We start from the raw sequence: 23,029 nt of genomic DNA on the forward strand, positions 1-23,029 counted from the left end.
CCTTCCATCCACTTTCCCGAAGCCTCACTCAGCCACCACAGAACCTCTCACTTTCTCTATATGGTCAATTTTCTGGAAAACCTTACTTGATGCTCAGTGCCTATGTTTTGATCCACACCCCCAGCTCAACGCTCACCTGGAAACTCTCTATTTGTTGCAGATACTTCTGGTGCCTACTTCTGTCTGTTTTCTCTCCTCACCCTAGAGTTCAGTGTACCAAGTCAAACCGACATGGTGAGGTGTCCTGTCAGGCATCTGAGCAGAGAGTGATAGTAAAGGTAGGCAGAGAGGGACTGCAGGCAGGTCATCTGAAGAAGGCACGTCAGCCGGGTGTGCCTCTTCCCTCTCCTTCCTTCTGTCTGCCACCCAGTGGGACAGTCAGAGTTCCACCAGTCACCTTCCAGTCCTGAGCAACCTTGAGGCAGACTACATGTGAAGGATGGAGGCATCCTGAGGACTGAAGGTGTAGAACTAGATTTGTTCTCAAGCACCTGCCCCAGGGCTTCTTCACTTACAAGACAGCAACCCTCTTTTATCTGAGTCGCTGTTATCATGAGTCTCTAGGACAAGCAGCCATACACAACTCTGAGATAACACACTTGGCTTTTATATTGCCCTCTTCTCTGACTCCTCTCCATTCAATCTTAAATGGTGGCTGTTAGACCTGTCTTCAGATCCATCATGGAAATTCCAGCACTCAGTAGAACTCAGATGGAAATGAGGCTCTACAGAGTTACATGAGGTCATGAGGATGGGGTGCTAACGAAAGGGAAGGAAGGCACCAGGGTGTGTAATCCTGAGAGCGTCCATGTGAGGGCACAACAAGGAAGCCATCTGCAAAAAAAGGGAGGAGAGCACACAAAGCAACCCTGCTGGTGCTGGACCCTCAGCTTCCAGAGCTGTGAGAGGCACATGGGCGTGGTCTAAGCTGCTCAGCCCCTATTTATGACAATAATCCTAGTGAACCAATATGGCTACGTTCTATTTTTATCCCCCACTTTCCTTCACTTAATGTAAACAAAATTTATAACTTGGTGTGGAACTATGACCCATGTTGTTAGGTCTGTATTTATCACCCAGTCTCCTAAAACAATGTCACGTGGACACCTAAGAAGGATGTCACAGCAATGTGTTCTCCTCCCTGCCATCTTCCACAGTGCTCTCTGCCGCTCTGGAAAGCTCCCTTCCTCCTCTCTTCCATGAGTCCTCCAGCTCACTGTCCATGCTTCTGAATTACTTCCTCCTCTCTGGTCCTGTTTACTTGATGTAGCAGTCACCATTTCCCTTCTTTGATTGACAGCATAGTTTAACTGCCTTCCACTTCCACTCTAAATGTTCTAATCATTCTTCATTCTGCTGTGGGGTTCCCTCCAAACGTACATGTGGCTTCCCTTGTTCTAGCTTCCTACTCCTTTCAGAGAAAATGAAAACTCTTTGGCAGGGCACATAAGGAAAACCTTCCCCTGGCCCCTGTTGCAAGTGTCTCTGCCCGAAATGCCGTGAGTGGCCTGATCAGGCAAGCTGCACCTCTCTGAAGGAGTCATGTTTGCTCACTGTGTCTGTGCAAATATGCTTCACCCCCTACCATCAAATCCCACCCTCCCTCCTCCAGGAAGTCTTCACTGATTCCCCCAAACACTGGTTTGGGTTCTATCATATACATTCATCACAAAGTAAACCAAAAGGTTGTCTCTCCGCAAGAGTGTGAAGTGCTGGGGTTTTCGTTTGATGTCCTGCACATGACTGTGCTACGGAGGAATAGCCAGCACCAGGATCCCATGCGTGCTGTGCTGCTGTGATTGACTTCCCACGGTCATTCAAGTGCTTACTAGCCTCTGGCACACGGAACATGTCAGCTTAGATATCAGCTCTGCAGACTCGGGGCTCACTTTCACCTTTTTCATGGCAGGCTCTTGTGAGAAGGGAACATAGCCCATGTACTCACATTGTCTGTGGGGCAATACCTTGTATCTAATTATAGTTCATATCTGCTGAGTGAACTAAATGAAGTCAGTTGTTAGTCATCTTTAAATAGCACTCATTATGAAAGTACATGACTCTTATGAAGTAGAGTATTACACTCACCGACGGTTTCAATAAGAATGATGTCATAGCCCCCTCCTTCACACAACACAATGGCTTCATTTGTGGTCCTTGTCACTCCTCCTAGAGTCCCACTGGTAGGAGAGGGCCTGATGTAGGCATTCATATCTCTTGACAGCTCAATCATCCGGGTTTTATCACCTAAGAGGGACCCTAAAACACACAGTTACATTTTACAATCACGGAAGAGCTGTACGAGCTAATTACCAACCAGCAAACTGCAAGAGGACATGATTTACGGTATCTCTTCCCAAGCCTGAGGTGTATGCCACATTACTGAGTTCTCCTCTAGCTCACTCTCTATCCTCATACTGAAGTTAGTAGTGGATCATTTCAAGCTCCTGGAAACCAACAAGGTCTCCTTGAATTGACCGGAAGTTCAAATCTAAGCCCTGGATGCTCCAGGCAACATCCCTACCTTACCTTCCTTGACCAATGTCGGCATTCCAGGCCCAAGCCAACCCTCTGGCCCAGCATTGTGTCTCTTCACTGCTATCTCCACATTAGTGTGGCTGTGTCCTTGCTGGTGTTCTACTAGGACATCTGGTATGTCCTCTTGTCACTAATTTACAAGAGGTCAAATCAGGGTCCTTGCTACTTCATTTTGGGGTGTTATTTTTACCCTCCCAAACCCTTCCTTTCTTACATAAATGGAATAATAAGTCATGCTGAGGTTCAAACGACATTACACAGGAATGGAACATGTGCTTCAAAACCTGGTAACATAACAGACCATATCTATCTTACATACACTAAAGTCTTTTCCTTCAGAGTCTTTCTGGAACTTTCTCATGACATGTCCTTTGCTGTAAATCTGTACAGTACACAGCAACTGCTCTGCAATCTGTTGACACCCTAGAGGACATAAGAGAACTTTGGTGACCCTCTCCTTTCCCTTTTTACCAAGAACAGGCTCTCCTCCCCATTGTCGCATTTTATCAGCCTTATGCCAGTCTGTTACTTCTCCCCTCACCGCCATGGCGCGCACCGGGATGGGGACTTTCCTACAGCACATCTCAGGTTCACAGCATCTGTTTCGTTTCCTTCATGTGATGGTTTCCAACCAGGGTCCGTCCCTCACCCACCCCACAGGCATCTGCTGTATCTAGAGATGGCTTCACCTGTCACAAACGGGGCAGGATGCTACTGCACCACCATAGGACAGTCACCACATACCACAAATCGCTGCCACCAACGAAGACTTGCCATCAGTGTCACCAAGTGTCACCAGTACCAAAGTTGAGAAAAATTTGCTCTAGCTACAGCATTCCCTGCCTATGACCTTATCCTAAAGCTACTGTACACTGAATGCTAAACAAAGTGGTTACTGTAGTACTCAACTGACACCCAGGAAATGGACTAGTTATATTTTTTGAATTAATTGTAGTATTTGAGCAAACAGCAATACTTTAAATTCTGAAAGCATTAAACCCTTAAACTACTACCTTTTCCTACTTCCTCTTTTTGTAATTAAAAACATATTTGATTTTATCATTTTTAATTGTGTGTGTGTGTGTGTGTGTGTGTGTGTGTGTGTGTGTGTCTACAGGTAAGTATGTGTGCAGAAGTGCAGGTGCCCGTGGAGGTTGGAGGTACTGGCCTCTTAATTTCCTGGAACTAGTGTTATAGGTGGTTGTAAGTTACCCATTGTAGGTGCTAGGAACTGAACTGGGTCCTCTGCAAGAGCAGTGCTCTTAACCTTTTGCCATACAGTTACATACAAAGAATGGGGATAGTCTTACCTGACCATTTACACTCACCTAAGGGCATTTCCCCACCATGAGACAGCGAACACTGAGTTCCTTAAAGGTATGCCATTTTCCTTTATTATTCCACATAGGCACTATTCTAGGGCACATGCCTACCATATACCTTAACTTCCTTATTTTTTTTTCACATAAAACCTTTCCTAAAGTATCTTCCTACAGAAATCATCCCTGCAGAAGTGCACAATCTGCTGTATCTACGTATTACCTATGGATGCCAGCACACTTAACACAGCATTAGCAACTTATTCTCCCATAGAACTTTTCTTGCCAGTGAACCCAAAATGTTAGCTGTAGTTCCCAGGGTGGTCTCGATGCTATATTACAGGAAGGCTTATGACTCTAAAGCACAAGGACAGACAAATAAATGAATAACTAATGTTTATACAGACTGCGAATTCACATTTATAACATTCCATTTAACTGCACCTATTTTTTCTCTTGAATTACAGATACGTTTTTAAAACCCTAGGAGTAGGACCTTCGTTTTCAGTTTGATTAGGTTAAGAACCACAACTTAGTCAGTAAAGTGCCTTTCTTGCAAGCACAAGGAAATGAGTTTGACCCCAGCACCCCTAAGAAAACCAGGCCTGGTGGCACAAGCTTGTAATCCTAGCACTGGAAGGCAAAGATATGCATTCCTAGAGCTCTCTACCAGCCAACAGAGCCTACTTGGTGGGTTCCAAGAGAGTGAGTCTGTCTCAAAAACAAGATGGACAGCACCCAAGGAATGACACTGAGGCTGACCTCTGACCTTCACTCACGTGTCTCCCTTACACACATGCATGCACACACATACACATAGAAAAGAAAGGTTAGGAGCCAACTAGCTATGTGCTATGAAGCTTTAATCACAGGATATAACATGAGGTCTGTTATTAATTACTATTTCAAGCTACTGTTTTATTTTCCTATGGAAATACTCTAGACCATGAAGGTGGGGAGGAAAAGGCCTTCTCACTTGTACAAAAATTAGAATCATTTATGAAAACCTTTCATTAATTTTCATACAGCAAAGTTCCTTTGCTTGCTTGTTTGTTTTGGTTTTTCAAGACAGGGTTTCATTGTGTAGTCTGGCTACCCCGGAACTTGCTTTGTAGACCAGGTTGGCCTCAAATTCAGAAACCTGTCTGCTTCTGTCTGCTGAGTGCTGGGACTAAAGGCCTGTGCTAGGTTCATTTAGCAATAGTCTTAAACAGTAAATAACCTAGACAACAAATTGACAAGGATAAACCTTGGAACTAGAGTATAATTTCATTTACCATTAAACGTTCTATTACAGTGAACCAAACCCTTTGACTGCTCTGAGCCATACTCCTCAGTAAAGGGTAATTAAGAACTGTTATCTACTTCTCCCCTGACCTAAGGTCTTTCAAGTGTGATTACTTTCTGAAGGATACTACAGCATACAAACCAAACACTTTCACTAAATACCAAGTATCACCCCTCAGAGCACATACTATAGTGCGACTGCTTATGTTGCCTGGTTCCCTCATGAGACATGAACTGAGCAAGGCCAAGAGCATTGTGTCATAGTCACCATATAGCACAGTCCCCTTTGGTGGTGCCTCACCTACAGAAGAAGCTCCAATGTCAGTTCAGCGAACAGCTGTAATCCGAGCAGCTTAACTCAAGAGAGAGAAGGGGGAAATGGTTCCTGGGTAGTTACAGGAAAGACTTTGTATGTTTTCTTTAAATGGTCCTTAGGGAGCTAAGTTTACATTCATTTTATCTCTGATGAGCTGCAAATTAAGTGTTGAGTGAATGCATGACCTCACTCCAGCAAGTGAGTGCTAAGCACCGTGCAGTGCACTGTGTGCTTGAGCGCTGTAGGGAACAGCAGTAGGCTACAGGGCCCTTCAGGAGCTTTGTTTCGCTGGCCATAGAACAGACAGATGACACGCTATAAACACTTGTACTTTTCCCTCACGATTAATTGAATAGATGCTACAACACTATAAAGATAATAACAGAGAAGTAGAGGCCACTGGAGAAACAAAGACTGCAGATAGGGCCTGGTCTTAGGCATGATCACCAAGAGGCTAACACATGCCCTTTGTTCAGCCTCATCTGCTGGCCCCTCTCACCCTGCCTGAGTAGCCACCGAGCTACCCACAAGCTGACCTCCTCTGTGTAGTGCACATCTTCCTAACCCAGTCTCAGAGTTTCTACATCACTCTGCAGAACAGAAATGGCACCTTTCATGAGACCAAACTCATCTGACAGTTAGAGGACACCCAACTACCAATTCTCACTAACCTGTATCAGAGTCCCCACTAGCTGTTCAGTTAAAAAAAAAGCCAGCCATACTCACCACCACTGGTGCAAGAAGATGGATCCACAGCTAGCACAGATAACCTGTGCCCTTGCTCAGTCAGCATTTTCCCAAAACATTCTATGAATGTTGATTTTCCTGCACCAGGGGGCCCGGACAGTCCTATAGTAGAAAGAGGTCTATGTTAACAGCTCAGATGAAAAGGTATCCTGGCATCCAACAAAGTTACACCACACAACAAACCTCACACAAGACATTTATTAGGAGGGAAAAACACAGCAGAGCGGCTGCCTCTTTTCGGACAAGGAGCAAAGAACTGAGCAGGGGGCTTGCTTTATACAGGGTTTCTTTGGGGTGGGGCTTTCCAGGGTAGCCGGGGATTAAAGGGTTATGTGGTCTGATCTTGGGGCAAGCTCAGGGATGTGGTAGCCTGACCTTGGGCTTCTTTTTTCTTTTTTCTTTTTTCCCCCCTCCTATAAGATACATCCTGGACACTGCTCTGATTCGAATGGGCTGGGAATGGCTGTTTGAAAGTCTTTGGAGTGGGACCTAGCTGCTGTGCCTTGAGTGACTTATAGGTCTTCCATAAATATAATCAGCATGGTGAATAGTTTCATCTCGCCTATGAAAATCATGACTGACATATTTTAACATGCCTTAAAGTGTAAGTGAAAAATCTTATCTTTATCTAATTTCTGAGTAGCAGTGAGATAGAGAGGAAAATTTGCAAGTTTTGTATGGTCATAAAGTTCACTTTCACCAATCAGATGTGGTTTGCCCTTTTCCTGTAATGCAGATCTTTGGGAACAGACATTATTGCTTGTGTTGCAGGGTGCGGAACTTCTACATCTGCCCTCCTCTCATCACGGTGGGTAATTATTCCACCCACCCCCTTCTGTTTCTTCCCACTGGAAAAACAATCCATTACTCTAGAAATTGCCAGTGATTGAGAAAGTAATTTTCCATACAAATATTCTTCTTTTTACTCATAACTTTAAGAAAATATATAATAAAAGGAAATCTGAAAAAAAAAAAACCTACTTGTGTTCAAAATGGCAGAGAAACCCCTACTAGAGAGTCAGTCGATCATAGCAGGTAAGGGGTCAGCCAGTGTGTCTCATCCTTGTGAGATCCTCACAAACCCAAGGTCTGTGGTCTGTCCTGTGCTGCTCACCTTCCCTGGTGCCTCAGCATTCTTCTCAGGACAGCAGCTACTGCAATAGTATGGGTCTTTGCAGGTTGTTTTAAGAATTAGATGAGATTATGTTTAGTACAGTGTGTCACATACACTGCAGGGCATGAGAGCTGTTCCCATTGAATAAAAAATATTAATCATAGGCATTTAACAATCTTCAAAGGTATATGTAGTGTGTGGAAGGCTTAGGTCCTTACTCCTCATGGCAGGTCTCCATCTCAAGCACCTTTATAGATGCTGAATAAATCTGTGTTACTTTTATTTACGATGATGATAAAATAACTGAAGACTTGAGTTAATCGGGCCTAAGATCAGAGTAGGCTATCCAGAAAGATCTGAGGAGGTTTGTGTGAGCTGCTAAGCAAACATATCCCTAGGACTCTTGTCTCTTCAAAGGTTCTCTAGCTGAGTATAAGCAGACTTTGTCATGCTGGGTTTTCTCTCCAAGGAGAATACTACTAAGACCCAGTGTAGTACTCTCAAAATGAGAGTCTCTCCTTTTAGGTAGAGGAAGGGCTGTGAAATGTGTGGACAATGACAGGGATTGGTTGGTGAGCTATTTGTGAAAACCATCTTTAAAGCATTCATATCCAATCCTATGAGGTCTGATTCTCTGTGTTACCGATATACTATGATTCAAAGTCTAGTACAACGTCAATGTTCGTGTGCATCTACTCATTGCCCACACGTCCCTGCACTACCCCACCATCTCAAGCTCTTCTTAACAGAAGAGTTGGTTCAAAGCACCTGTTTCACCGTCATGGGACACTCTGTCCACCCAAACTGCCCTGCATAACTCCTGCTGCTGAAAAATATATCTAAATTATTCAACATTACATGGCTTCAAAAATGTAGCAAGCTTATTCACAATCTCAGGACAAAGTCAAATAATCCAAAAAGTCAAATGAACATTTAAATGCAGACAGGAAACGCCACCCCTAGAAGCTTAATAAAAAGTATCTCCCCCCTTCCCCCCCCCCCCCCCGGCAATGAGTAGAGGCACCTACAGACCTGCTCTCCAGTGCATGGCACAAGAGAGGCAATAAACACCAGCTTGCCACCACACCAGGCACAAGGACAGAAGATGTCACCTACGAGTCCTCCAACCATGTGTCCAGCCTATAGTGGGAGCCACCACAGTGTGTATGTGTGTCGGTCAGATGAGAGAGAAAGAGAAGTAGAGCAGCTTGAGCATGATGAAGGAGACGGAACTGGAGAGGAGCAGTCTGCTGTGAGTGGACAGCCCTGGCACCTGGGGCCATGATGAGGTCCTAGCCTGAGCTGCCATGTCTGGGTCCATGGTTATGCAGTGGCAGGGGTCAGTATCGACATCCATGGTTATAGGACATGCTTGGAATCCCAGCATTCAAGAAGCTGAGGCAGGAGGATAGACAGTTAAAGTGGGCCTATGTTAGATAGCAAGACTAAAGAAAACAAAAGAAGGAGAAAGAAGGCCTGTGTACAGAAAGGCCAATGAAGCAACCAAGATGCAGACTTCCAACATGACGAGGGTAACTAATCACGGATGGGGTGCAAAAACAGAAGACTGCCAAAAAAGAGCACCCCAATTAACAGTCATCCAGTATATTTGGGTTCTGGAATCCACAGCAAGATTCTTACTCTTCCTGAGTATACAGCTTGCTTCAAATGCTCATGGTAATTTTACCATATATGAAGATTAATACCTGTAGAAAACAGCATTTATATTTCATCCAAATATCAAGCAAAGAAATCTCAATTTGATCTCATACCTCCTGGATGTATTTCAAAAGAAGAACTTACAAAACCACTTCCTGAACAACAGAAAAAGAAAACCGACCTACTCGAAATGTGAGGGGCTTTCCTTGGTTCCGCAGCTCCTGCTCCCGCTGGAGGGCTAAGACTCTCTGCAGAAGCACCTGAGCCAGCTCCCTCTTCCTTGTATGGGTTGATTCCACGAGAGTTATGGCCTCCGCTAGGCAAGCTCTCTGTCCTTTCACTAAACCCGTATAAAGTCTATCCACAAATCTTTGTTCTTTATCAGAAAGTCCTTCTGTGTGGTCCTTCAAGGTTGCCTGGACACATAATGTTCTCCTGAAGCCGTCAGACAGTAGCACCCTCTTAGTACAATGGTGTCCAAAACAGTTTGGCAGAGCACCTGGGGGTCCCGGTGCAGGGTGACTTGAGTGAAGGAGCCATGGGGAAGGCACTCTTGAGAGGCAGGTTAGTAAACGCCGATTAGGAGAAAGTAGCAGCGTGGAAATAGTCATTTTGTCTGTAACCGGATACTTTCTGACTTAGTGTGATTTATGAATGGCCTAGAAGGAAGGAAAATGTATTTTTGAGTTCAACAGAATTAAAATACTTAAGTAGTAAAACCAAGAGACCACAGCATTCTTGCATATTGCTTTCCTGCATTCTAAGACATGAATGATCAGGGTTCTTGATAATATATGTGATGACTAATTTTGGTTGTCAGCTTACTCCATCTGGAAATAACTAAAACCCAGGCTGCTGAGCACTCCCTATGAGATTTTCTTAATCAGTTTATTTGAAGCAAGAAGAACCACCCTAAATCTGGGCCACACTTTCTGGTGGCAGCCAACATAGATATGGAAAAAGAAAACCCTGCTTTTTGCCTGCTTGCCCTCACTCTCACTGGCAAGTTCATCTACCCTGCTACTGAGCTCTACTGGCCACTATTAGAGCCAACTTCTTTAGGGTTTAAATGCAGACTGAAGACCAGCAGCTCTCCAGGAATCCTCCAGGACTCCAGCGGGAAGACTGAGAAATCCAGAAAGCAGCACTCCTTCCTGGTCTCGGCTTCATTTCAGGCTACTGGCTTTAGTTCCTGCCCTGACTTACCTTGATGATGACCTGTAAGCCTAATGAAACTTTTCTTCCCAAGCTGCATGTAGTCATGGTACTTTATCTCAGCAACAGAAACCTAACTAAGACACTAAAATTTAGGAGAGGACTCCCTTGGCCATAGTTAGTACTGAGAATAACTCAAAACATGAAACAACTTTATTGTAAAATAAAATTTACATTAAAATTATCCTTTAAACAAAACCAACACAGGGCCTTTTTAAAAAGTGTTTGCTACAGATGCTTAACAACCAGAGTTCCATTCCTGGGACCCACAACAGAAAGAACTGACTTCAATGGTCATTCTACTTGTGGCATGCTCAAAAGTATATGTGCACGCATAATAATAGGAATAAATAGCAAATGTAAAAAATAATATACAAAACCTCATTAGAGTAATATTTTCTGCCATGTTTTTCTTGCATTCATCTTAAGGATTTCTTCAGGTTAACATACCCGATTCTGAGGCATGCACAAAAGATTCTTTCAGAAGATTCCCTCTGCCGCTGGCCTCTTATTCATTCTCTGCATAAATAGTGTGATTAGGAATGCGGCACTTGAGGTGCAAGTTTAGGTACACGCATGTACTCAGAGAGGCACCCTGAGTAATCTGACATAAGCACACAATCAACAACAATAAGCCTTAATGTGGAGTAGATGGCGTAGGCCGGGGAGTGAGCAGAGCAGGGTACCTCTGCGACGGTCAGAAGCACCTGGGCTTGTTCTGATGCTCCTTCCCAGCCCCATACCAGCCTCTGTAGGTAAGCACACTCAAGCCAGAACTACCACAGAACGAGACAGAGGCTTTTCACATCCACTCAACACAACTTCCCACTGTACTGACTATGTTAAGTCAGAATGCGACAAAAGTTACCAGCCATAGCCAGTCACTTTTGGTGTTCTGACTCTGGGCAAGTTCCTTGAGCACTCTGTACTGCACTCTTCTCTGCAGTGGAAAGAGCAGGTAAAGCAGAGTGGTTGTGAGGGTTGGATGACTTGGTTCCTGTAGGAAGCCCAGATAGCTAGCATTAGATTGACAGTTTACCAATGTGTGAGGCACTGTGATGCTAGGTCACACACCCAACCTCCAGGGGTAAGCTGAGAGTTACAGACGCTGCCCACTTAAGTGCTGTCTTCCCTATACTTTGCGGCAGTGAGTTACTTTATTGCTCTAAGACACTTTCTCTAAATGATACTTGAAATGCGTAAAAGTTTTTCATTTGTAGAATTAGAGCTGCTCTGATTTTTCCAATCTCTTTTCTATTTTGAGGAAGGTTGTGATGCCTACTCTTGGTTGTCTACTTGGCTACATCTGGAGTTAACTAAAACCCAAATGACTGGGCACACTATTTAAGAGAAGTGAGTGACTTTCTCTTAAATAATCTGAAGTGGGAAGATCCACTTGTAATCTGAGCCACACCTTCCACTGGCAGCCTATGAAGAACACAGAACGAAGCTCTTTTCCTGACTGGTCTTGCTCTGCTAGCAAAGCATTCCTTCATTAGTGTTAGACCCTACCTCTACAGGATTCCAGGGTAGACTGAACACCAGCTGAGACATCCAGCCTCATGGACCGAACAACTACTGGACTGTTGGATACCTGAACTACAGCCTTTAAGCCATTCTAATAAGTCATATATATGATTTATGTATATACATAGGTATATATAGGCATGGGTACACCTATAAATACCTATATAGAATCATTCTACTCATTTCATAAGTTCTATTACTCTAAAGAACTCTAATACAAAGGTATTATAACTTCTATTTATATAAAATTAACCATATTCTAAAAGGACAACTATTTTTGAGATAATTACATCATTTCCCCCTTCCCTTTCCTCATTTCAGACTGTTCCATAGACCCCTCCTAGCTCTCTTTTAAGTCCGTGGCATCTTTCCATTAATTGTTACATGCATATGTGTCTATACATATATATTCCTAAATATAACTTGCTTAGTCTGTGCAATGTTATCTGTATGTATGTTTTGAGGACTGACCATTTGGTTCTGGATAGACAATCGGTGTGCTCTTCCCTGGGGAAGGCTCTCTCTCCCTCTCTCAGCAGTCCTGAGTTGCCTGTAGTTCTTGCCATACGGTGGAGGCCTTGTGAGCTTTGCCGTCCAAGTCAGGATGTCTATTGTTGTCCTTGTTCAGCTAATGTTTAGACAGTCTTTTTGGTGAGACTATGTGTGTGACTTCTGAGTCTTCTAGGAGGAAACACAGTCTCTGAAAATACTGAGGTAAAAGGACAATTTTTAGAAGTATGTAAAAAGTATTAAACACCCATCACTACCTTGCACATACTTAAAACAACAAAAAAGTGGGAGGCAGGACAATGAGTCAGTGGTTAAGAGCACATCGGCTCATCCAGAGGACTCAAGTTTCACTCCTAGCACCCACACTAGGCACTCACTACTACTCTACTTCCAGCTACAAGGGATCCGATGCCCTCTTCTGCACTCACTTGCACATATGCACACAATATGGAATTAAAAAATAAAAATTGTAGGGGTTAATGAGATGGCTTAGTAGTTAACAGCACTGTCTGCCCTTCCAGATGACCTGGATTGCACCCACATGGCCGATCACAAGTGTCCGAACTCCTGTTCCAGGGGTTCATACACCCTCTCTGACCTCTGAGTCCTGCATACAAGTACTCAGGCATTCATGCCAACAAACACCCATACTAATAAAGTACTTTTAAAGTACTTCTTGTTTGTTTGCTTTTGAGACAGGGTTTCTCTGTGCAGCCCTGGCTGTCCTGAAACTCATTCCATAGACCAGGCTGGCCTCAAACTCAGAAATCCACCTGCCTCTGCCTTTCAAAAGTACTGAGATTAAAGGTGTACATCACCACACTAGACTTATATATTTGTTTAAAATAAATCCTTTAAAAATTAAGAGGAATCTGTCTTTAAAGGCTTCTTTCAGCATACTCTTATATACAATTCTTATCAACACTACCAGTATAACTAGACAGAGATTTCACGGGCAAGAACTGTTTTTATTCAGTCATCCTTTCCTGAGAATATGTAGTTCCCAAATCATTGAATAACAGTGAAACACAGATGGTGACAGAAATGGTGCTAGGTGCTCCTGCTACTCCAGCCTAAATCTGACCCGGTCCCTTTGGCTCCTGTGTGGAATTACTTGGTCCCCAACTGCTGACAGTTTTAGGAAGTTGTAGAACCTTTAAGATGTGGAACCTGGCTGTGGGAGAAGCTTTGACAATTGGTTCTCTTTGCTTCTGGTCCCAAGCTCTGACCTTCTGTATGCCTGGGTGATATGAGGAGTCCCATCATCTGTTCCAGCCACCATGTCTTCCTCACCATAATGTGCTGAGATCACCTGGAACAAAGGCCAAGCTAAGGCTTTCCTCCCCTAAGTCACCCATTTCTGGCATTTTGATCAATGATGAGAACAGTAACAGATAAGAGCCATCTGCTTTAATCTTCAACTTAGCCCCTCACACAAGTTGTAACAAATTACTATAATGTTGGAAGTAATTGCTAAATTCCAACAAAAAGACTGCTTTTCTAAGTAGGGTCACATTTCCAGGTTTAGGGGTTAAGACATGGACATATCCTATGGAGATTCTTAGTCAACCTACTGCAGTTTACTACTTCATTTTCTTCAGTGACGGAGCCTTAGTACTTCAAGAGCTCATGAAATAAGACACACCATGTCCAAACAAAACAAAACAAAACAAAACAAAACAAAACAAAACAAAACAGCAACGGCCCAAAGCACAAAGTGCTAAGGGAAAAGTCACTATCACAGGAGCTAACTCTCACTGAGGAATTCAAGTCACTGGGGAGTCAATGCCAGGACTAAGTCTAAAAGAATAAAAATGCTATAGAAGGATGGGGCAGGTTTTCCAGGCTGAGGCCTTAAATGTGTAAATCCAGTGTAGCTACTTGGTCTAGTCCTTGCCATACTAGAGAAGATTGGGAAAGTCGGTGAAGGCAGAAGATCTGGATATACAAAACTAGTGATGAGAGATGAGGTTTGAACCGGGACAAAAAACTGAGGCCCAAACTACCTTTTGTCTATTGTCAAGGGCAACACAATCAATCATAGTAATAGTAGTAGTAGTAGTAGTTGTTGTTGTTGTAGTTGTTGTAGCAGTAGTAGTAGTAGTAGTTGTTGTAGTTGTTGTAGCAGTAGTAGTAGTAGTAGTAGTAGTTGTTGTAGTTGTTGTAGTAGTAGTAGCAGCAGCAGCAGCAATGTACAGTCATATAACATGTAGAAGCACCGTGAGAATTGAGGAGTGATGAGACTCTAGCAAAAGAGGACAGAATGAGAAACCTGAGAGAAAGAGTCCTTAGTGAGGAAACAAAAGAGAAGTGGAGAACATAGATTTGGGTGTGGCATTAAGGGATAGAAAACAGAAACCAGATTAAAGAACTTCCTGCACGTTAGACTCCATAAAGCTGACACATCAGGTATGCGGTAGTTACTTTAAAACAACCACAGAGACAAGATACAGCTGATCTGAACTTACTTCTCACATGCTGTCTGAAAGCAAATTAGAACTATGTAAAATATGTCCTTTTGTATTAAAAGGTCTTACTGGGAGTAAGGGGAGAGGGGAACCCCAAACCAAGATTATGAAGCATCCACTGAATAACTGTTTAAGCATTTACTATGTGTCATGCATTAGTCTGGCTCTGAGAATACAGCAGCAACAAAAAGTGTTACTGCCATCATGGAGTTTATGTTCTTAGGAGAAAATCAATGTACTGTCTGTCAGTCTGTCAGTCACTGTGGCTGGATCTGAATGAGCTACAGGGAAAAGTTCAGGAGAGACAGTCAAAGACAGGATGGACACAGGCTTTACAGACAGATGAGTGTACTAAATGCGTGAGATGGGAAGGCAGGACAAAGAATTTATTATACATATTTATTTATTTATTTATCTATCTATCCTATGTATAAGAGTGCTTTGTTTTCATGACCACAGAAGAGGGAATCAGAAGCCATGACAGATGGTTGTGAGCCACCATGTGGGTGCTGGAAATTGAACTTAGCACCTCTCCAAGAGCAGCCAGTGTTCTTAACTGCTGACCCATCTCTCCAGCTCATTACTGTTTGGTTTCTTTTTGTTGTTGTTTTTGTTTAGTTGTGCTTTGTTTTTAGAATTTCTGGCTATTTCATGTAAAATTCCCAAGTAGGTAGCAGGGAGTGAGATGTAGAACAAGATGAGAAAACAGTGCAGGAATTACTGTAACTGCGAAGAGATGGTGGCCTGGACCAAGTACAGGTGATGCTCAAACTCCATGTGAACTCTGAAGGAGCTGTTCTCATACCAGATGTGCGATGCAGATGTTAAAGCTCAGGTAAAGGTCTACCCTGAGCCGTAGGAAGCTGAAGAATGGGAGGTAAGGTTTGAGCTATGACCAGAAGATAGATAGGATGGGAAGGAGGGTGGGTGGGTTGGTAGGTATGATAGGTAGATAGATAAAATGACTTCAATTTTTATTTTTAGTATTTTGTATGTTGGGGGACATGTTTGTGTGCATGGGTATGGTCAGACATGTATATGTCATGTGTATGGAGGCTGAGGGTTGTCAAATGTTGTTTTTGATTGCTCTCCACCTTATAGACTGAGGTAAGGTCTCTAATTTGAACTTTGTTCACCATTTGGCTAGTCTAGTTAGCTATCTCAATTTGGGGATCCCTCCATGGGCCTTAGTGTGCTGAGAATACAGCCTTGTCACCATGCCTGAGAGGTGTTTATGTGGGAGCTGAGGATCTGAACTCCAGCCCTCACACTTGGATGGCAAATGCTTTATCATCTAAGCCATCTCCCACCTCCAGATTTAATTTTTAAGAAGGCCCACTGGATATCTAACTGAGATAGCAGATGCATTTCAGTCTTAAGTTTGGTGCTAAAATCAGAGCTCAGACATAATTTGGATATCTCCAATGTTTACATGTTATTTAAATCCATGAGATACAAGCTTGTTTTAAAACTGATTAGAAGCCGGGCAGTGGTGTCGAATGCCTTTAATCCCAGCACTTGGGAGGCAGAGGCAGGTGGATTTCTGAGTTCGAGGCCACAATGGTCTACAAAGTGAGTTCCAGGACAACCAGGACTATACAGAGAAACCCTGTCTCAAAAAACCAAAAAAAAAAAAAAAAAACCAACAACCAACCAACCAAAAACTGATTAGGGATTGAAGTTGAGAGCATTTTTTAAAATAAAACTTCCCTTACATCAGGGTTATCGTGGCGTGCTTCTAATCTGCTTTTGGCAGACCATATTGTTAAAAAGCAGCCTAATGTTATAGTGTATGATAATGACATCTCTGACAGTGCCCATGTGTCTGAATTCCTCAACTCTCAGAACATATATTACTTTACAAAGGGGAACTGAAATATGCTCATAGAATTCAGGGTGCTAGTGAAGAAAGAGTTGACTCCGTAGCATCACCACGACCTTTAAAATGAGGAGAAAGGCAGAAAAAAAGAACAGCTGGACATCAGGAGGCCCAGTCGGCTCTCTGAGGTTGGAGTAAACAGAGTGAGACAACCTGTGAAGGCTGACTGACTGGAGGAGAGGCTGAGAAAACCAGAAGCAGCAGTCACTGAAAAGAGGGTGGCATAAAGGCCATCAACACCTTGATTTTTAGCTACTTCAACCTGTGTCAGGCATGACTAACTAAACTCTAAGACAATAAAAGTGTTGGGCCAGCCAGATACTACAGCAGGTACAGGTGCTTAGCAGGCAAGCCTCATCACCTGTCTTTGATTCCCAGAACCCAAGTAAAAATCGATGGAGAGAGCCATCTCTACTAAGCTGCTCTCTGACCTCCACATGCCTGACTTGGCATGTGTGCCCTCCCCCATAAATCAGTTAATTATTAAGAAAATAAATGTGTGATAATTTGCTATACACTAACACCACCAATGGGAAACTAATACAGTTGCTATAGCAACCACTAAATCATTTTTAAAGATTAAAATTTATATTTTTTTAAAATGAGAAATGTCTAGTAACCACTCATGATTTAATTATCTTTGCCATAACCTATGACCCTTCATTCCTCATTTAGATCTCTTCCTAACCCAGGAATCAACTTGATGAGTCTTTTACTATTTATTGTAACCTTCAGTGTTACATTCAATATGTGTGCATGTCAACTTCCAAATTAGACACAATATTAGCATATCTTCCAAAAAAGAAACTAGTAAAAGGAACTACATGCAAGGTGAAAGGGTGGCTAGTGTTTTAGCCATTATTTTTATCAGAATCAGATTTGGACATGCAACCACACCATGAAAGGTGTTACCCAATGGGCCACTGCCAGAAATTTTATTTTGACTGACAGACAGCACCCTTGCTTCACCCAGCATTCCTTCAGACCCTCCCAGGCAGTTAAAAGTGCTCGTCAGCCATGCTTGTCAACCATGCTAGTTCCACAACTTTCTGTTCATATCTGCAACACAATATTCGTTGCTTTGTCTTGAAATCTATTAACCAGGTCTCAGCACTCCTTGGTCAGCTGATGGTCCTCCCAGAGAAAGGACAGCATGTAGTCTTTACCTCCTCAGACTCTAGAGCAGGGCCTGGCACATGGCCAACTTTCAAAACGGTTCTTTAGACTCATCAGTGGAACTCAGCCTATGGGGAAGAGCTTGACTGGCAATAAAGCCTGTGTGAGCAGAGAACCTTTACAAACACACACTGCTCTTCCAAGCACCTACCGTCAATCGAGACATCTCTGACATCTAACCAAGCTTCCAGAGAAGAAATATAAAAATATGGAAAGAACCAAACCCACAACAAGAACTTTACCAGATCGAAGTGTCTATTCATAATACAAGAAAATTCTCTAAACAAAATGGATAAAAACCGTCTAATTAAGACAGTGTAGCTTCCTTTAACATATATAAAAAGCAGTTCCCTAAAACAATCTTAAGATAGTATTTTTATTCACTGAGAATGTCATGCATGCGATGTACTATCACAACAATTAATAGCAGGCGTTCTTAGACAACCCTGTGCTAACTATCTGATCAGTTTGCTCTGGAGGCAGTTCTTTCATACCCAGACAGGGCTTAAAAGTCCTTGAAGTGAGAAACAAGAACTAAGAAATAACTAACGGCATCATTTTACCTGCCCCCAGTAAACTAACAAAATTATCCAGATTCTTCTGACACCTTCCAGGCTGTTTAAGGCTGATCTCCCCTCAGCCCACCCTGTGCGCCCCATCTCTTGGGACTATGTGAACGGCAGACAGCAACAGCTCTGCTTCACTTCATGTGCAGTATGATGAGGTTCTACGTGTACTTTCCTAACTAATCCTACAATAATCCTACAACAAAGGAGCCCCGCTGTACAGTGAAGAAGCTCAGCACTGTGAGGTGGAGGCTCAAGGCCTCACAACTAGTGGTGGGATTTTATAAACACAGATCTGTACGCTAAGACCTCAAGAGAAAGTTACACAGCCTTCACATTTGGATCTATCATTGTTACATCTGGATGTTCATTGTTTACAATTTGTTTTTTACTTTTGTCAAATTTAGAAAGTCAACATGATTTCCCAATAATGAGTTAGGTACAGAACAGACTAAATTTTAAGCATTTTAAAATGTTCTTCATTTCACAGAAAAGTCACACCCAATAAATCCACATAGCCCCATTATTTAATTAAACTGATTTAAAGGGGATACTACATTTCTTAAATGCAAATATAACTTAGCCTAATGAACAACTTTTTATCTTTAATATACATGTCACAGGCAGGACAGAAAAATAAGTTTGTAATTTTATTGACATTCTAGCAGATTCTGTCCATTATACTGACAAAATGGTCTAAGTAGGAAGAAGGGCTTCTCGCTTGCTCTTGTAACTAAGCACCTTTGCCTGAAGGGCAGAAGCCAAAGAATGTAGCCATTAACCATACCAAACTGTTCAGTTGTCATGAGTTTTGACAGAAAGCTTCATCCTACAATCTGTAGACTAAGCACTTTTAAAACGCAGAATTCTGTGGTATTTACAACGTTTAGTTGCCTACTACAAAGTACTGTCATACCTAATAAACCAGGGTGCCAGAGTTTTAATATACAGTGAAAAATACTAAGTAGACATAAATACTGAAATAAGCTGTCAATGCTTCTTGTTATGTTTTGGATCTTAAAAGTACTAAAGGTCCATGTGCGAGAGTCTTGGTGCTAAGCCCTTGGTGCTCTTAGGAGCAGTAGAGCCTTAAGGAAGTGGAACCTCTCAGAAGCTGTGCCATGGGGATCTCGTAACAGGGATATTAGAGTCCCAGCCCCTTCTTTCCTTCATTCCTGGCTCCATGAGGCAGGTAGCTCCTCTGCCACACACTTCCACCACAATCACTGTGCTACCACAGGGCCAACAGGGGCAGTTGGCCATGAATCAGTCTCCAAAACTGAACCAAAATAAACCTTTGCTTTGTTACAGGAACAAAACTTAATCATACTGCCCCTGAGAGAGTTACACAGATAATAACATTTTAAGTTCACATCTACTTTTCACAAAAGTGACTTATTCTTTCTTCTCCATTATCCACATCTCTCTAATGTTGTAGGTTTCAAGCTGTGTATGCTATAAGACATATATTTACAATACACATGCACGAATGCATGAAACACAAATGTCACTCGATAACATGTATCCCTTTTATAGATAATCCTCCCGAGCACTGTTTCTTCTGGTTTTCTACCGCAGCCTGCAATGAGTACACTGTGAAGTCTGGAAGCCCACAGTCTACCAACGCCACCTCTCACACATTCTCTACTCATCCTCCACGCTATCAGGCATCTCATGCTCATATACTCTCCTTCAAACCTACCTTCAAGGCTCCCCCTGCCTTACCTTAAAAATAAAAATGTTTTCTTCTATGACTGTGCAATGGCACAGTCAATAAATACTTATGCAGAAGCTACCATATGCAGGGCCCTGGGCTAGACCTTGGAATGTACTGGCATATGGGTCAGAAATGACTCCTGGTGGCATCAAGTTTACAATCCAGGCAAGCAGTGATGACATAAATACCTTATATTCCTCCATGAATTCTTGACACCCCCTCCTCCTCAACCTTTGCTTTCCTGCTGTCTCCATTCTGTGTGTACAGACTCCAGAGGCAGCTACGCTCTTTCCCAGAGTGGCTGTCACCATAGTCTTTCCATGTGGGACATGCTCTTTCTCATTATCTCACAAAACCCTCTTCATCCTCCAGGAACCATAGTGTGATTACTCCCCCAGCCTGACAACCCTCATCACAATGTACAGTGGTAACTTTTAAGATGGCAGTCTACTATAAACCATGGGTGCTCTGTATCTATAGCTCGTTCGCAGAATCAAAGAATATATGTAATAATTTTACGTTAGTCCATAACTCCATTACACTGACTGCTAATTGATATTTTGAAAGCAGAACACTTGTAAATGTGTGTTTTTCCTTTAAAAGTCTGATCCATACCCACTTTTCTGCATTGGGAGTTTGCTCAGCAGCAGGGCCTGACTTGGGATATTTGTCTTGGAACTGAGCAAGTGAATATTCTTAATGTCAGTAATTACCATGACAAGAAAAGGCATTTTAAACCCAATCAGTGTCTATGATATAGTACAATACACACAGGCCACACAATCACCCGGTGTGTAACTGATTTTGATTTGGAAACTATGTTGTCAGATACCACTAGCCTGCTTATCATCTCCACCCCTGCTCAAAGCTTCACCTCTCCCTTTCAAGTTTTAAAATGGTTTTACAGAGTGGTTAAGGTGGTCGCTGATAAGTGAGGGTAACACAGAACACACTCACTGCCTCGGGAGGGCTTCTCTGAGGTTCCTGTCTACTTTATCTTTCACTATTTCCAGAAAGAGTCACATGTCCAAATTTCTACTCTGAGGTCAATTTGTGCTGGGACCCTCTCACCATTAAATGTTGTTATTCATTGCTCTGGAAATCTGCAGCATTAGTGAGACTAGCACTGGTAACTGAGCCCTCTTATGGTCTCAGGCTCTTCTTGTGCAAATATAAGCAGGCCAGGGGAATAGCAAGTGTGAATAATGGCTGTGCACTCGGGCAGGACCTGGTGCCAAGTTCGTGCTGATCAAGAATGAGAAACACTGCCCTTCTCCACTCTTTCTCCAGTGCCCTTGGACTGCTCAGTAAGATCCATCTTGGAACATGAATCTAGCTTCTTCTGTTCAAATTCCTCCGCGTCCTAGCACAGTGATCTCCCAAACCAGACCAGGAGTACCTGTGAGAGGGAACGCTCAGGCCCCACTCCAGGCATTCTGACTAGGGGAGTGGGCCCCCACTGCAAGCATTCTTAAGCCTTCTGTGTGACACTGATGCCCTAGAACCAAGTCCAATAGTCTGTTTCTGCTGCACAATTTTCTCATACTCTCCTTTCAGACCTCCTTCCTCTAAGGAGACTTGGTCTTCCAAACCTAGTACTTACTTTCCCAATTTCCCACATTCCAGATTTAACTGGTCTCATCTTTCCTCTTCTACAACATTTCTCCTCTGCTTAAATCCACTCTTCTCTTAAATCCTCTCCTGATGATCCTGGCTTTGGGGAAATCTTTCTTCTCTAAATCAAATTATTCTGAATACTAACTTAGGTGATACCCGGCTCACAGAGGGTGCTTGTTAACTCAACCCAACACCAATCACATTAAAACCAACGGGAGGATCACATAAAAATATAGATACTTGTTCCTTATTCCAGAAAACTCAGATCTCTGTAGAAGACCCGTGGCAATGAATGATTTTAAAGCACTGATTTTAAAGCAATGTTCAACACCTTTCTTACATACAGCAAGACTAAATGTCTACTTTTCCCACATGACATCAATCAGCTGGGGCAAATTCCAACCATTCACTTGCTCCATCCATTCCAAATATATTCTTATGACACCCTCACATTTTGTAATCACCATTTACGTTCCTCATGATTATATAACTTTCCATGTTTATAGTCTCTAATAGGAAACAAAGCCTTAAAAGAACCATCCTAATAAAAATACTATTTCCTTGAATATATTTACTTCGTCAAAGAACTTTCGAGACATTGTAGATAACCCTCCAAACGTTTTGTTTCTCCTGGAAATTGGTTTTCTACTAGCTTAGCCACTTTTTATAGTTTCTTTGTTCTCCAAAATATATGCAAGGGAACTGTTAAGAAAGGCGACAGTAAGAAACCCTTTTCTTAGGCTCTCCTTCATTTTTCAAATGAGAAACATATCTGAAGTTGGCATGTCTTCTGTGGAACGCTACCGGCGCGGTCGCGACGGTGTTTGGCAACCCAGACACCGCTTTGTGACTCCCAGTGAACCCTGCTTTATAACCTGCAAATCTGTATTCCTTCCCCTCTGAGGGGTCTGCTGCTCCCTTCCGCAGGCGGAGCTCCTTAGCACTGAACAGCCTCCGGGCCTGGCTCCTTCCGCGCTGCCCGAGACGAGCTCACAAACCGGCCCACGAGAACCTGACAGCAGCGACTGCGACGCCTTTCTTATGTAAGGAAAAAGCGCTCAGTCCCTTCCAGTCCTTCCTGCAGGCCCCACCACATCCACCCCGCCCCCGACTCAGCCACATCCTCCTCGGCTGCCCCCCGCGAGCCTCCAGGGGGCGCCCCCGACAGCGGGGCTGACCCCGGGCGGAGGACGCACCGCGGCCCCGACTCCTGGCCTCCGCGCGCACCGGGCCCCACACTCACCCTCGCGAGGCCGCGCAGCAGAGCACCGCCCCTTCCGCCCACTGCTCCCGCCCTGCTCGCTCCTTCCGCCGCCGGCGGCACGCAGGCGTAACGCGACGCCCCGCGCAGGCGCAGTCGCTTAGCGAAGGCTGTCC

General features: G+C 43.3%; 1 protein-coding gene across 30 annotated transcripts in view; it reads right to left on the minus strand.

Annotated features, from left to right (window-relative positions):
• Mmaa (methylmalonic aciduria (cobalamin deficiency) type A) overlaps nt 1-22,984 on the minus strand; it is a 31,406-nt gene extending 8,422 nt beyond the window's left edge. Inside the window, exons 1-6 of one of the 30 annotated variants that reach the window (XM_030243236.1) lie at nt 22,896-22,933; nt 14,236-14,474; nt 12,191-12,428; nt 9,163-9,636; nt 6,184-6,306; nt 2,086-2,256 (exon numbers count right to left, since the gene is read on the minus strand). In XM_030243236.1, coding sequence (XP_030099096.1) covers nt 2,086-2,256; nt 6,184-6,250 — 238 coding nt within the window. In that variant the 5' untranslated portion in view covers nt 6,251-6,306; nt 9,163-9,636; nt 12,191-12,428; nt 14,236-14,474; nt 22,896-22,933. Of the gene's footprint in view, nt 1-2,085; nt 2,257-6,183; nt 6,307-9,158; nt 9,637-12,190; nt 22,218-22,527 lie in introns of those variants that run through there. The other 29 variants (NM_001363472.1, NM_001363470.1, XM_017312509.2 and 26 more) reach the window with 29 other exon arrangements.
• Nucleotides 22,985-23,029: the final 45 nt, after the last annotated feature.

The sequence above is a fragment of the Mus musculus genome, chromosome 8 (genome assembly GCF_000001635.26).
Source record: "Mus musculus strain C57BL/6J chromosome 8, GRCm38.p6 C57BL/6J".
In the NCBI taxonomy this organism is placed as follows: Eukaryota; Metazoa; Chordata; class Mammalia; order Rodentia; family Muridae; genus Mus; species Mus musculus.